General features: G+C 43.5%; 1 protein-coding gene across 2 annotated transcripts; it reads left to right on the top strand.

The window, feature by feature from the left end:
- The first annotated feature begins 4 nt into the window (after positions 1-4).
- LOC139403921 (uncharacterized) lies at positions 5-6,401 on the top strand. 2 transcript variants are annotated; one of them, XM_071147124.1, is made up of 10 exons: positions 5-159; positions 799-997; positions 1,153-1,191; positions 2,027-2,143; positions 2,245-2,280; positions 2,634-2,693; positions 3,037-3,270; positions 3,803-3,906; positions 4,304-4,472; positions 4,645-6,401. In XM_071147124.1, the coding sequence occupies exons 1-10, from the start codon at positions 77-79 to the stop codon at positions 4,870-4,872; spliced, it is 1,269 nt and encodes a 422-aa protein (XP_071003225.1). In that variant the 5' UTR covers positions 5-76; the 3' UTR covers positions 4,873-6,401. The 2 variants fall into 2 exon arrangements, with proteins under 2 accessions (XP_071003225.1, XP_071003226.1); XM_071147125.1 differs by having other exon boundaries at positions 4,682-4,992.
- Positions 6,402-12,832: the final 6,431 nt, after the last annotated feature.

Genomic DNA, 12,832 nt, shown 5'->3' with positions numbered 1-12,832 from the left:
GTGTGTCACTTCCTTGTTTATTTTTTTACATTCCTTGGTCTAATAGTTGTTAGCTAAAACTAGCTACCGAGCAAAAATGCCAGGGCGTTGTTCAGCTTTCAACTGTAGGAATACGTTTAAAAATGTTAAACATAAAACAAACAAGGTTACATTTCACAGGTAGGCTTTCAGCATCTGATTAACGTCGACATTTGGACAGCTAGCTAATCAGCTTACGTTAGCTACAGGTCTTGGTTAGCTTGTGTAGCTAGTTTAAGATTTCCAGTAATACATCGGCTATACCTTGATTTAGGCGAATGTGACATAAATGTTAGTTACCTTATCATAAAGAACGTGTAACGTCTAAACAACTGAACACCCCTTAGTACCCCGGCCTAAGTGCTCGCTGTTTCATCCCTTGTCTTTTTCGATTTGCATTTCAAACAATAACAATAACAAAGCCTCGCCACTGATTTTGGTAAATAGATGAGGGATGGGGCTGGAGAATGTAACTAATGTCAAGTTCACAGACATAGCTATGAATGCAAGGACTGATCAGAGTGACCATCCATGATGTCAAAATTATAGTTTTAGCAATGTTGTGAGGCTATAAAGTGTTTGTTTACAATTACACTTTTATATTTTGGGTTCTGATGGGGTATGACAGTTGAACTAAGCTCATGGTGCATTTCTAAGTTATATTCTTCAAGAATCAATGGTTATATATAATTCATTTAAAAGTTCAAAAATGTATGTTACAATCACAGATTGCCCTGTTGTTTACATTTGGTTCTTTTAACATTTTTCCTATGTTAACAGCTTTCCAAAGCGTGATCCTAAACGAATAAAAGAGTGGGTGGGTCAGATGAAATGGAAAGACTGGCAGCCAACCCCTCATTCCTTACTGTGCTCAGAGCATTTTGAGGAGAGGTGCATGGATAGAACTGGGCAGACAGTGCGTTTACGTGATGATGCAATACCAACTATCTTTGCCTTTCCTAGTCACCTACAAAAAAAGGTATTTAGTAAATTGAGACAGGTGTGTTGTTTTCATTTAAACTATTAGACCTAACAGTCTGGCGGTTGTGAATTTAGCATATGAGGGATTCTTGAAACGTGCTTTGGCTTTGTTGGTTGAGTTGAACTTTGTGTTTTATTGTTGAGTTCTTGTAGTTTCAGAAAACAGCCGGAAGGAGGAAAAGAGTAACCTTGGTGAGAAATGCAACTTTAAAAAATGTAATACTGTACTACCGGTTTTCCATTGGTGTTGCTGTTTACACTGAAGGATATGCAAACTGTAATACCGGTTTTCCATTGGTGTTGCTGTTTACACTAAAGGATATGTAAACTGTAATACCGGTTTTCCATTGGTGTTGCTGTTTACTCTGAAGGATATGTAAACTGTAATACCAGTTTTCCATTGGTGTTGCTGTTTACTCTGAAGGATATGTAAACTGTAATACCGATTTTCCATTGGTGTTGCTGTTTACACTAAAGGATATGTAAACTGTAATACCGATTTTCCATTGGTGTTGATGTTTACACTAAAGGATATGTAAACTGTAATACTGGTTTTCCATTGGTGTTGCTGTTTACACTAAAGGATATGTAAACTGTAATACCAGTTTTCCATTGGTGTTGCTGTTTACACTAAAGGATATGTAAACTGTAATACCGGTTTTCCATTGGTGTTGCTGTTTACACTAAAGGATATGTAAACTGTAATACCGGTTTTCCATTGGTGTTGCTGTTTACTCTGAAGGATATGTAAACTGTAATACCGATTTTCCATTGGTGTTGCTGTTTACACTAAAGGATATGTAAAATGTAATACCAGTTTTCCATTGGTGTTGCTGTTTACACTAAAGGATATGTAAACTGTAATACCGGTTTTCCATTGGTGTTGCTGTTTACACTAAAGGATATGTAAACTGTACTACCAGTTTTCCATTGGTGTTGCTGTTTACACTAAAGGATATGCCACATATGTATTTCCCTTTTTAATTTCACAAATAAAAGTGTATTTTGCCTCTACTGGTAATTTCAGTTTCCAGAGGATCCTGTTCCTGAGGAGTCGACACAACGGGAGAAGTCTCCACCCACCTACTTAAACCACAGTATATGGCACCCAAGTCGTTTCCATGACGATTACTGTGTTCCACAGGTACAAAGTACATATCACTCTTATCTAGATTTTTTTTAAAGATTATTTTTTTACAAATATTTAATTCATGCTTATTTATTTAGTATTTATTTGTTTTTCAGAGTATTGACTGGGCTGTAAAAGACATGCCTAAAGAAGTAAGTTGTGAGTTAGCCCTCATTATGAAGCTGATTGAGCTCATCAAAATTGTTGGTTGGGAAGGGTTCCCCTAATTCCTTACAGACCTTACAGAACAACCATGTATGTATCTTCTGCCAAATATTCCACATGTTTCCATCCAAACAGCTTAATGCACAGTACCTGCTCAAAAATCCCAGGGAGGAGCGTGTTGAAAAGTAGTGTCACTGTTACTCCCAACCAAAACGGTGTTGATGAGGCCCGGACCTCTAGGGCCAGTTGCGTGTATGATTACAGCATCCTATAAAGGTCTTCTATAACCTTAAACCTTTCCATACGCGTGCTTTAATAACTGAACTCCTGACAATTTCAGATCCCATCTGCAACTTTAGAAAAGCAAGGTCTGATCTTCATCCCCAAGCACGCAATCAAGGTAAGGTTTCTGACAGACCATTGTATTCTGGACAGCGGGCAATAACATTATTTTGACCCATGTCAGCTTAAAGGGTTACTGTCGTGTGTATTCCCCAGCCCATTACCTCATGTTAATGGATGTGCATATAACTACACATTATAACTACACATTATAACTACACATAACTACACATATAACTAACTACACATTATAACTACACATATAACTAACTACACATTATAACTACACATTATAACTACACATATAACTACACATATAACTAACTACACATTATAACTACACATTATAACTACACAAAGAAACTACACATTATAACTGAAAATTACTTCATCTGAACCAGATCAAGGAGAAATGGGATTGGCTGACAATGGATGTGAAGGGACCATTTCCAGAGACCAAAAGTAGACACAAGTTTGTACTAACTGTAATGGACTACTATTCCAAATGGATGGAAGCCTACCCCATGAAGACCAACAACAGTAAAGAGATTGCCAAAATCATCTCTGACCTCATCTCTCGCTTTGGCTTCCCTGTTGGAATCCTGTCTTGTTTGACTCGAGCACACATTTTAGAGGTAAGAGATGCATGCATGCATGCATGTATGGATGTAAGTGTTACTGTACTGCCCCAAATAAAAATGTTTTGGGGGGGAAATTAAGTTTTGCACTAAGTTATCTCATGAATATCAAGTACCGGGGGTGGAACCAAAATTATTTTCCATTTGTTTCGCTCTGAACAAAATCATAATTTGTGTAGTTCCATTCCACTGTTCTGACCAGCACTGTAAGGTCTACTACACCTGTTGTATTCAGCATATGTGACAATCAAATTTGATTTGATGTTCAGCAGGCAGGCACTGGAATACGTTTCTGAGTGACAGAGTGAGGGCTTTGCATAGACGCTTTGTAGCAATTTTTTGTGGGCCTGGAAAGTAAAATTACTTTATTAACCGGTTCCCATGGTTTTCAAACAACTGTTCTGTTCCGGAACAACTTTCGTTCCCTGTTCTGATTCTGTTCCTCCAAAAATGTTGTTGTTTTCTGGTCCAGTTCCCTGAACTGGTTCAAACCCCTGTTAAGTTCCCCTTCTCTTTTTAAATTTTACAGATCAACTTGGCTTTGGGTGATCTGAAGAAACTGACATGCCAACTCATATTCTACCGTCCTCTGGGAGTGTCACTGGATCCAGTAACAAAGTCCCTTGTAGACCGGTTTGTCCTCCAATGTACCATGCTACATACACAGCCACCTGATTCTAAAAGCTTATACTATGGATAATAGTCTAGTAAATAGAATTGGGACGATTGCAATAATCTTTTGGCAGTTTACTGAATCCAAACACATGTCATGCTAGCCCAACTGACTTGCTGACTTGTTATTTTATTTTAACTAGGCAAGTCAGTTAAGAACAAATTCTCATTTTCAATGACGGCCTAGGAACACTGCCTTTTCAGGTGCAGAACGACAGATTTGTACTTTGTCAGCTCGGGGATTTGAACTTGCAACCTTCCGGTTACTAGTCCAACGCTCTAACCACTAGGCTACCCTGCCCCATTATAATATGCATGTGTTTTGTTTTAATACATTTTTCATCATATACCTGGACAGGTTGGTGTCAGATTTGGTGAAAGAACATCCTGATCGTTGGGATGTTTACCTGGCTGCCAGTGTGTTCAGCTTCTGCTGCAAAGAGCACCCCACCACCAGACAAATACCCCTGTCTCTGCTGCGCTGCGGAGGGACTCAGTCTGTCTCCACCTCACCAAGAAAGCTGCCTGTAAGTTGGAGACTGCCCGTGTTTACACTTTACCACTCCTACAACAAAACATACTCATATTATTGATTCCCATTGAATGAATGAAGAAAATGCACATAGAAATAGAATTGTATCATATTTTAGTTGAGTGTTTATACTGACTTGTGCTTTGACCAACCTGTTTGCATTGAAGGATAATGGGATAAAAGGAAGGACCTTTGTCATACTAGATGCCCAGCCACCTCAAAGGGAAGTCCGTGTGGAGTGCAATCAGTGCAGTCAATGGAGCACGGTCAGCCAGGACTCAGAGCTGAAGAGATATGAGGAGATGAAACTTGGGGAGGAGGACTACACCCACACCTGTGTGAGCTGCAGGGTGGCCATGAGCTGCAGGGTGGCCCTGGAGGTCATGAGGGGTTAGGAGACAAGGACATGAAGAACTGGATGTAAATGAGAAAGCTTTTCAAACAAGGACTGAAAAGATGGAGGATATAATAAGGACGTTGGAAACCAAGTGGTGGTGAAGGAAGAGATTGCTGTTGGAGTGAAAAAAGGTTCCTAGGGGAAGAAGTTTGAACAATAGGAGTTTATAATGTGTATATACTTACATGTTTCTCAGTCATACACGTTTTTGGAATGAAATAAAAACAGATAGTGTTGTTTTCAAGTTGTGTGTGCTCAAACAGTGGATTGTTGTTTAATAATGCATTTGGGCAGACATCTATATACTGCTTCAGTGCTTCATCTATTCCTCTCTGATTTGGGGTATTTTAGAGAATGGGGTAGCTGCAGTCCATTATGGGAACCAGAGTATGGGAGAGTGGGCATGTTGAAAGGAAAGGAGTGGGTGTGTTGAAAAGAACTCTGCTATAGGTTAGTTAGACTGTTGCTTACTGTGACTATCACCTTGATGTTGGCTACTAGGCAGCTACTTTACACTCTGTTGGGGGACAGTAGACAGAGACATTTGATTATGCTGAACTGGGGGGCAGCGGTCTATGGCCCGTGATTTGAAAGGGTCAAAGCGGGGAGGGAGGAGCGCCCTTCTCAAATGGAACAGTAATCTGTGCCGCTGGGTCATGTCAACAAGGCAGCATTGTGCATCGTCTAGAAACATACATCTCTTTTTCATAAAATACACATTTAAACTAAACTAGTTTCCATTTGGGAAGGCAGATATGGTCCTCTGTAGTTGGTAGAGCATGGTGCTTGTAACGCTAGGCTTGAGTTCCTTTCCTGCTCGGAACACCCATACATAAAATGTATGCACGCATGACTAAGTTTCTTTTGGATAATTTTATTTTCTGTATTTTTATTTAACTAGGCAAGTCAGTTAAGAACAAATTCTTATTTACAATGACGGTCTACCAAAAGACAAAAGGCCTGCGGGGACGGGGGCTGGGATTAAAATAACAATATAGGACAAAACACACATCACGACAAGAGAGACACCACTACACTACATAAAGAGAGACCTAAGACAGCATGGCAGCAACACATGACAACACAACATGGCAGCAGCACAAATCATGGTACAAACATGTTAATGGGATTTATCTGTTAATTGAATGATTAGAATATTCCACCCTGAAATCATATAATTGTATGGAATTGGTTAGAATGTATAAAATTATAATTAATAAATGTGTAGTTCTAGTCAGAATTTGGGTAAAACAATATAGCTAATGTTTGTCTTTATGGAATTTTAAAGACAGACTGAGCAAAATTTGTCGCCGACCTGACCAGAGATTTGGGAGAGAACAGGGAGTACGGCTCAAGGTCTCCCTAATCTCTGTCGGCTGGGTAGTGAGGACATTGTGTGCGTCTGTTTGTGTGAATGTGTGTGCGCGTATGGTTGTGTGAATGTGGGCGTGAGAAGTCAGTATAAAATGAATTGATTTGTATTCTTGTCTTCAGAACGTTCCCGTGAATAAACCTTTTTGACTATTTTAGCTGGGCTCCGTCTGTTTCATTCGACCAGGATCTTACACATTCTGGTTTACAGACTGAGTAATATAATTAAATTGGGTGATGTACCTGGAGAACATAATTCTCTTATCAAAACACTATTGGGCACAGACAGCAGCACAAAGGGCAAGAAGGTAGAGACAAAAATACATCATGTGAAGCAGCCACAACTGTCAGTAAGAGTGTCAATGATTGAGTCTTTGAATGAAGAGATGGAGATTAAAACTATCCAGTTTGAGTGTTTGTTGCAGCTCGTTCCAGTCGCTAGCTGCAGCGAACTGAAAAGAGGAGCGACCCAGGGATGTGTGTGCTTTGAGGACTTTTAACAGAATGTGACTGGCAGAACGGGTGTTGTATGTGGAAGATGAGGGCTACAGTAGATATCTCAGATAGGGGGTAGTGAAGGGGTGTTGTATGTGGAAGATGAGGGCTACAGTAGATATCTCAGATAGGGGGTAGTGAAGGGGTGTTGTATGTGGAGGATGAGGGCTACAGTAGATATCTCAGATAGGGGGTAGTGAAGGGGTGTTGTATGTGGAGGATGAGGGCTACAGTAGATATCTCAGATAGGGGGTAGTGAAGGGGTGTTGTATGTGGAGGATGAGGGCTACAGTAGATATCTCAGATAAGGGGTAGTGAAGGGGTGTTGTATGTGGAAGATGAGGGCTACAGTAGATATCTCAGATAGGGGGTAGTGAAGGGGTGTTGTATGTGGAGGATGAGGGCTACAGTAGATATCTCAGATAGGGGGTAGTGAACGGGTGTTGTATGTGGAGGATGAGGGCTACAGTAGATATCTCAGATAGGGGGTAGTGAAGGGGTGTTGTATGTGGAAGATGAGGGCTGCAGTAGATATCTCAGATAGGGGGGAGTGAAGGGGTGTTGTATGTGGAAGATGAGGGCTACAGTAGATATCTCAGATAGGGGGTAGTGAAGGGGTGTTGTATGTGGAAGATGAGGGCTACAGTAGATATCTCAGATAGGGGGGAGTGAAGGGGTGTTGTATGTGGAAGATGAGGGCTACAGTAGATATCTCAGATAGGGGGTAGTGAAGGGGTGTTGTATGTGGAGGATGAGGGCTACAGTAGATATCTCAGATAGGGGGTAGTGAACGGGTGTTGTATGTGGAAGATGAGGGCTACAGTAGATATCTCAGATAGGGGGGTAGTGAAGGGGTGTTGTATGTGGAGGATGAGGGCTACAGTAGATATCTCAGATAGGGGGTAGTGAAGGGGTGTTGTATGTGGAGGATGAGGGCTACAGTAGATATCTCAGATAGGGGGGTAGTGAAGGGGTGTTGTATGTGGAGGATGAGGGCTACAGTAGATATCTCAGATAGGGGGTAGTGAAGGGGTGTTGTATGTGGAGGATGAGGGCTACAGTAGATATCTCAGATAGGGGGGTAGTGAAGGGGTGTTGTATGTGGAGGATGAGGGCTACAGTAGATATCTCAGATAGGGGGTAGTGAAGGGGTGTTGTATGTGGAAGATGAGGGCTACAGTAGATATCTCAGATAGGGGGTAGTGAAGGGGTGTTGTATGTGGAAGATGAGGGCTACAGTAGATATCTCAGATAGGGGGTAGTGAAGGGGTGTTGTATGTGGAAGATGAGGGCTACAGTAGATATCTCAGATAGGGGGGTAGTGAAGGGGTGTTGTATGTGGAGGATGAGGGCTACAGTAGATATCTCAGATAGGGGGTAGTGAAGGGGTGTTGTATGTGGAGGATGAGGGCTACAGTAGATATCTCAGATAGGGGGTAGTGAAGGGGTGTTGTATGTGGAGGATGAGGGCTACAGTAGATATCTCAGATAGGGGGTAGTGAAGGGGTGTTGTATGTGGAAGATGAGGGCTACAGTAGATATCTCAGATAGGGGGTAGTGAAGGGGTGTTGTATGTGGAGGATGAGGGCTACAGTAGATATCTCAGATAGGGGGTAGTGAAGGGGTGTTGTATGTGGAGGATGAGGGCTACAGTAGATATCTCAGATAGGGGGTAGTGAAGGGGTGTTGTATGTGGAAGATGAGGGCTACAGTAGATATCTCAGATAGGGGGTAGTGAAGGGGTGTTGTATGTGGAGGATGAGGGCTACAGTAGATATCTCAGATAGGGGGTAGTGAAGGGGTGTTGTATGTGGAAGATGAGGGCTACAGTAGATATCTCAGATAGGGGGAGTGAAGGGGTGTTGTATGTGGAGGATGAGGGCTACAGTAGATATCTCAGATAGGGGGTAGTGAAGGGGTGTTGTATGTGGAAGATGAGGGCTACAGTAGATATCTCAGATAGGGGGTAGTGAAGGGGTGTTGTATGTGGAGGATGAGGGCTACAGTAGATATCTCAGATAGGGGGTAGTGAAGGGGTGTTGTATGTGGAGGATGAGGGCTACAGTAGATATCTCAGATAGGGGGTAGTGAAGGGGTGTTGTATGTGGAGGATGAGGGCTACAGTAGATATCTCAGATAGGGGGTAGTGAAGGGGTGTTGTATGTGGAGGATGAGGGCTACAGTAGATATCTCAGATAGGGGGTAGTGAAGGGGTGTTGTATGTGGAGGATGAGGGCTACAGTAGATATCTCAGATAGGGGGTAGTGAAGGGGTGTTGTATGTGGAGGATGAGGGCTACAGTAGATATCTCAGATAGGGGGTAGTGAAGGGGTGTTGTATGTGGAAGATGAGGGCTACAGTAGATATCTCAGATAGGGGGTAGTGAAGGGGTGTTGTATGTGGAAGATGAGGGCTACAGTAGATATCTCAGATAGGGGGTAGTGAAGGGGTGTTGTATGTGGAAGATGAGGGCTACAGTAGATATCTCAGATAGGGGGTAGTGAAGGGGTGTTGTATGTGGAGGATGAGGGCTACAGTAGATATCTCAGATAGGGGGTAGTGAAGGGGTGGTGTATGTGGAGGATGAGGGCTACAGTAGATATCTCAGATAGGGGGTAGTGAAGGGGTGTTGTATGTGGAGGATGAGGGCTACAGTAGATATCTCAGATAGGGGGTAGTGAAGGGGTGTTGTATGTGGAGGATGAGGGCTACAGTAGATATCTCAGATAGGGGGTAGTGAGGCCTAAGAGGGTTTTATAAATAAGCATCAACAAGTGTGTCTTGCGACGAGTATACAGAAATGACCAGTTTACAGAAGAGTATAGAGTGCAGTGATGTGTCCTATAAGAAGCATTGGTGGCAAATCTGATGGCTGAATGGTAAAGCACATCTAGCCGCTCGAGAGCACCCATACCTGCCGATCTATAAATTACGTCTCCATAATCTAGCATGGGTAGACTGGTCATCTGAATCAGGGTTAGTTTGGCAGCTGGTGTAAAAGAGGAGCGACTACGATAGAGGATGGGAGATGAGGAAATGCTGATTTAATGAAGTAGATAAAAGTGTCGGCTAAATAGCCTACGTTATAGATAGTTTAAACACAGAACCCTATTCATTACTCCATGTGCCTAATTACGTCACTTTTGTTTTGAGCCGACTTCACCGTGGGCTTTGAACAGGAGGCAGCCCTGTTCCAAAATGAATGCAATCAACTTTCTCCTGATACAAAACACACCTACTCGATCTACTGCATTTGGGGCCCGGGAAAACAGCTAACTCACTGCATTTTAACACATTTTGCCATGTTGCAGAGGGAAACATTTGCAGTTTTATAATTCTATATTACAGATTTTGTCATGAGGCCAAGATAAAATGTTGCAGTTTTAAAGCTAATTTCCAGCAATTCTACACTCGTTGCCATGGGGTAGAGAAAACAATGTGCTGTTTTTATAGCTCATTTCATTCTTTTGTTCCTATTTTTCCATTAGGCTGACATAAAATTTGCAGTTTTAAAGCTAATTTCCTGCAAATCTACACATTTTGCTATCATATGCTATCTGGAGGACCCCTTATGATAAAATGTGTAGATTTACAAGAAATTGGCTTTAAAACTGCAACTCTGCATTTCAACACACCCACTCGCTCATACCCTAGTCACCATATTGGGCTGCAGCTACCCATACTTGGTATTTTACATGGTGTTATTTTCCTTTTTTCCACCCTGTCCAGTTGGTGGCGGTGTTGCACAACCTTTTCATTTGCCACAAGTCATAAAACCACTAATGAGGAAGAAAAGAAATATAAAGCCCTGTCTGTCTTATTGAGCTTTGATGCAGAGTTTCGACCTGGTGCAATTTAAGATTTTCCCATTCCACCTTTCCCTTTTATTTTTGGGTGACCATATGTGCAATACGCCCCCCAGACCTTCGAAAGGCAGCAATAATACATAACACAACGTCTAAGTCTGCCGGAAATTCACACGAAGAAGGAAAATATCAACAATTTGTAAATCAGAAATGTCATGTTCAGCTTACAGCTGTAAGAATAGAGGACATGATACATATGATAAAAATAATCAGTTGCGTGCTAAAAAAGTTAGGCTTCACAGGTAAGGCTTGCAGCATTTGACTAACAACACGCTATTAGCGAACAACGGCATGTGAGCAACTGGTTAGCCAACAAGTTAGTTAGCAGCTAACGTTATCTTGTGAGGCTAGCAGACAGATTTACGGTCATTTCGATGTTATAGATCATGTCGTATTGTAACTTATCATAACAAACTAGTTAGCTAGCTAACGTTATTACTACATTTATTTTTGTCTTTATTGCTAAACAAACAAGTCCTGCTGTTGTGAAGGGATCTGGGAATATGTCCTATGCAATGCTTTTTAAAATTCGGCTATTGTCGATATTTAGGCTAGCCATAACTGTTTTTCTATATCATACCCAAAATATAAGGTTTTATTACTCCATTGTTTTACATAACAATGATGTAAACAAACAACACAGGGCTTCAAAATATGTTTCAACCCGTCGTGGGGTGTATTCACTAGGAACCAAACATAAGCAAACGAAACGGGAAGGGACCACCTGAATTTGACCAATAGAAACTCTCAAGTGTCAAGGACATCTGTTTTCTCTGAATTAACTTTAAAGGTCCAGCGCTATCACAAACGTGATTTCCTGTGTTTATATATATATATATATATATATATATATATATATATATATATATATATATATATATATATATATATATATATATATCACACTCTGAGGTTGGAATAATATTGTGAAAATGATGATATTAACCTTTTAGTGTAAGAGCTGTTTAAAAAGACTGCCTGGAATGTTTTGGTGGGATGGAGTTTTGGCCTGCCTGGTGACGTCACCAGGCACTAAATTAGTTGATAGACCAATAAGAAAGAATCCAAACCAATTTTTCAGTTTTCCCCTCCCCACTCAGTCCCCATCCCCACTCAGTCCCCATCCCCACTCAGTCCCCATCCCCACTCAGTCTCCTCCCCACTCAGTCTCCTCCCCACTCAGTCTCCTCCCCACTCAGTCCCCATCCCCACTCAGTCCCCTCCCCACTCAGTCCCCTCCCCACTCAGTCCCATCCCCACTCAGTCCCCATCCCCACTCAGTCCCCATCCCCACTCAGTCCCCATCCCACTCAGTCCCCTCCCCACTCAGTCCCCTCCCCACTCAGTCCCCTCCCCACTCAGTCTCCTCCCCACTCAGTCCCCTCCCCACTCAGTCCCCTCCCCACTCAGTCCCATCCCCACTCAGTCCCCATCCCCACTCAGTCCCCATCCCCACTCAGTCTCCTCCCCACTCAGTCCCCATCCCCACTCAGTCCCCATCCCCACTCAGTCCCCATCCCCACTCAGTCCCCATCCCCACTCAGTCCCCATCCCCACTCAGTCCCCTCCCCACTCAGTCCCCTCCCCACTCAGTCCCCTCCCCACTCAGTCCCCTCCCCACTCAGTCCCCTCCCCACTCAGTCTCCTCCCCACTCAGTCCCCTCCCCACTCAGTCCCATCCCCACTCAGTCCCCATCCCCACTCAGTCCCCATCCCCACTCAGTCCCCATCCCCACTCAGTCTCCTCCCCACTCAGTCCCCATCCCCACTCAGTCCCCATCCCCACTCAGTCCCCATCCCCACTCAGTCCCCATCCCCACTCAGTCCCCTCCCCACTCAGTCCCCTCCCCACTCAGTCCCCTCCCCACTCAGTCCCCTCCCCACTCAGTCCCCATCCCCACTCAGTCCCATCCCCACTCAGTCCCCATCCCCACTCAGTCCCCTCCCCACTCAGTCCCCTCCCCACTCAGTCCCCTCCCCACTCAGTCCCCTCCCCACTCAGTCCCCTCCCCACTCAGTCCCCATCCCCACTCAGTCCCCTCCCCACTCAGTCCCCTCCCCACTCAGTCCCCATCCCCACTCAGTCCCCTCCCCACTCAGTCCCCTCCCCACTCAGTCCCCATCCCCACTCAGTCCCCTCCCCACTCAGTCCCCTCCCCACTCAGTCCCCTCCCCACTCAGTCCCCTCCCCACTCAGTCCCCTCCCCACTCAGTCCCCATCCCCAC

Source organism: Oncorhynchus clarkii, unplaced genomic scaffold (assembly GCF_045791955.1).
Source record: "Oncorhynchus clarkii lewisi isolate Uvic-CL-2024 unplaced genomic scaffold, UVic_Ocla_1.0 unplaced_contig_12721_pilon_pilon, whole genome shotgun sequence".
In the NCBI taxonomy this organism is placed as follows: domain Eukaryota; kingdom Metazoa; phylum Chordata; class Actinopteri; order Salmoniformes; family Salmonidae; genus Oncorhynchus; species Oncorhynchus clarkii.
Note: the sequence above shows the minus strand (reverse complement) of the source record. Positions and strands in the feature narration are given on the sequence as shown.

Excerpts from the sequence above, each read along its gene's own strand:
- LOC139403921 (XM_071147124.1), top strand. The coding sequence starts at position 77 with ATGCCAGGGCGTTGTTCAGCTTTCAACTGTAGGAATACGTTTAAAAAT. Across the intron at positions 998-1,152 it reads CTAGTCACCTACAAAAAAAG|TTTCAGAAAACAGCCGGAAG; the intron begins GTATTTAGTAAA and ends GAGTTCTTGTAG. Across the intron at positions 2,694-3,036 it reads TCCCCAAGCACGCAATCAAG|ATCAAGGAGAAATGGGATTG; the intron begins GTAAGGTTTCTG and ends CATCTGAACCAG.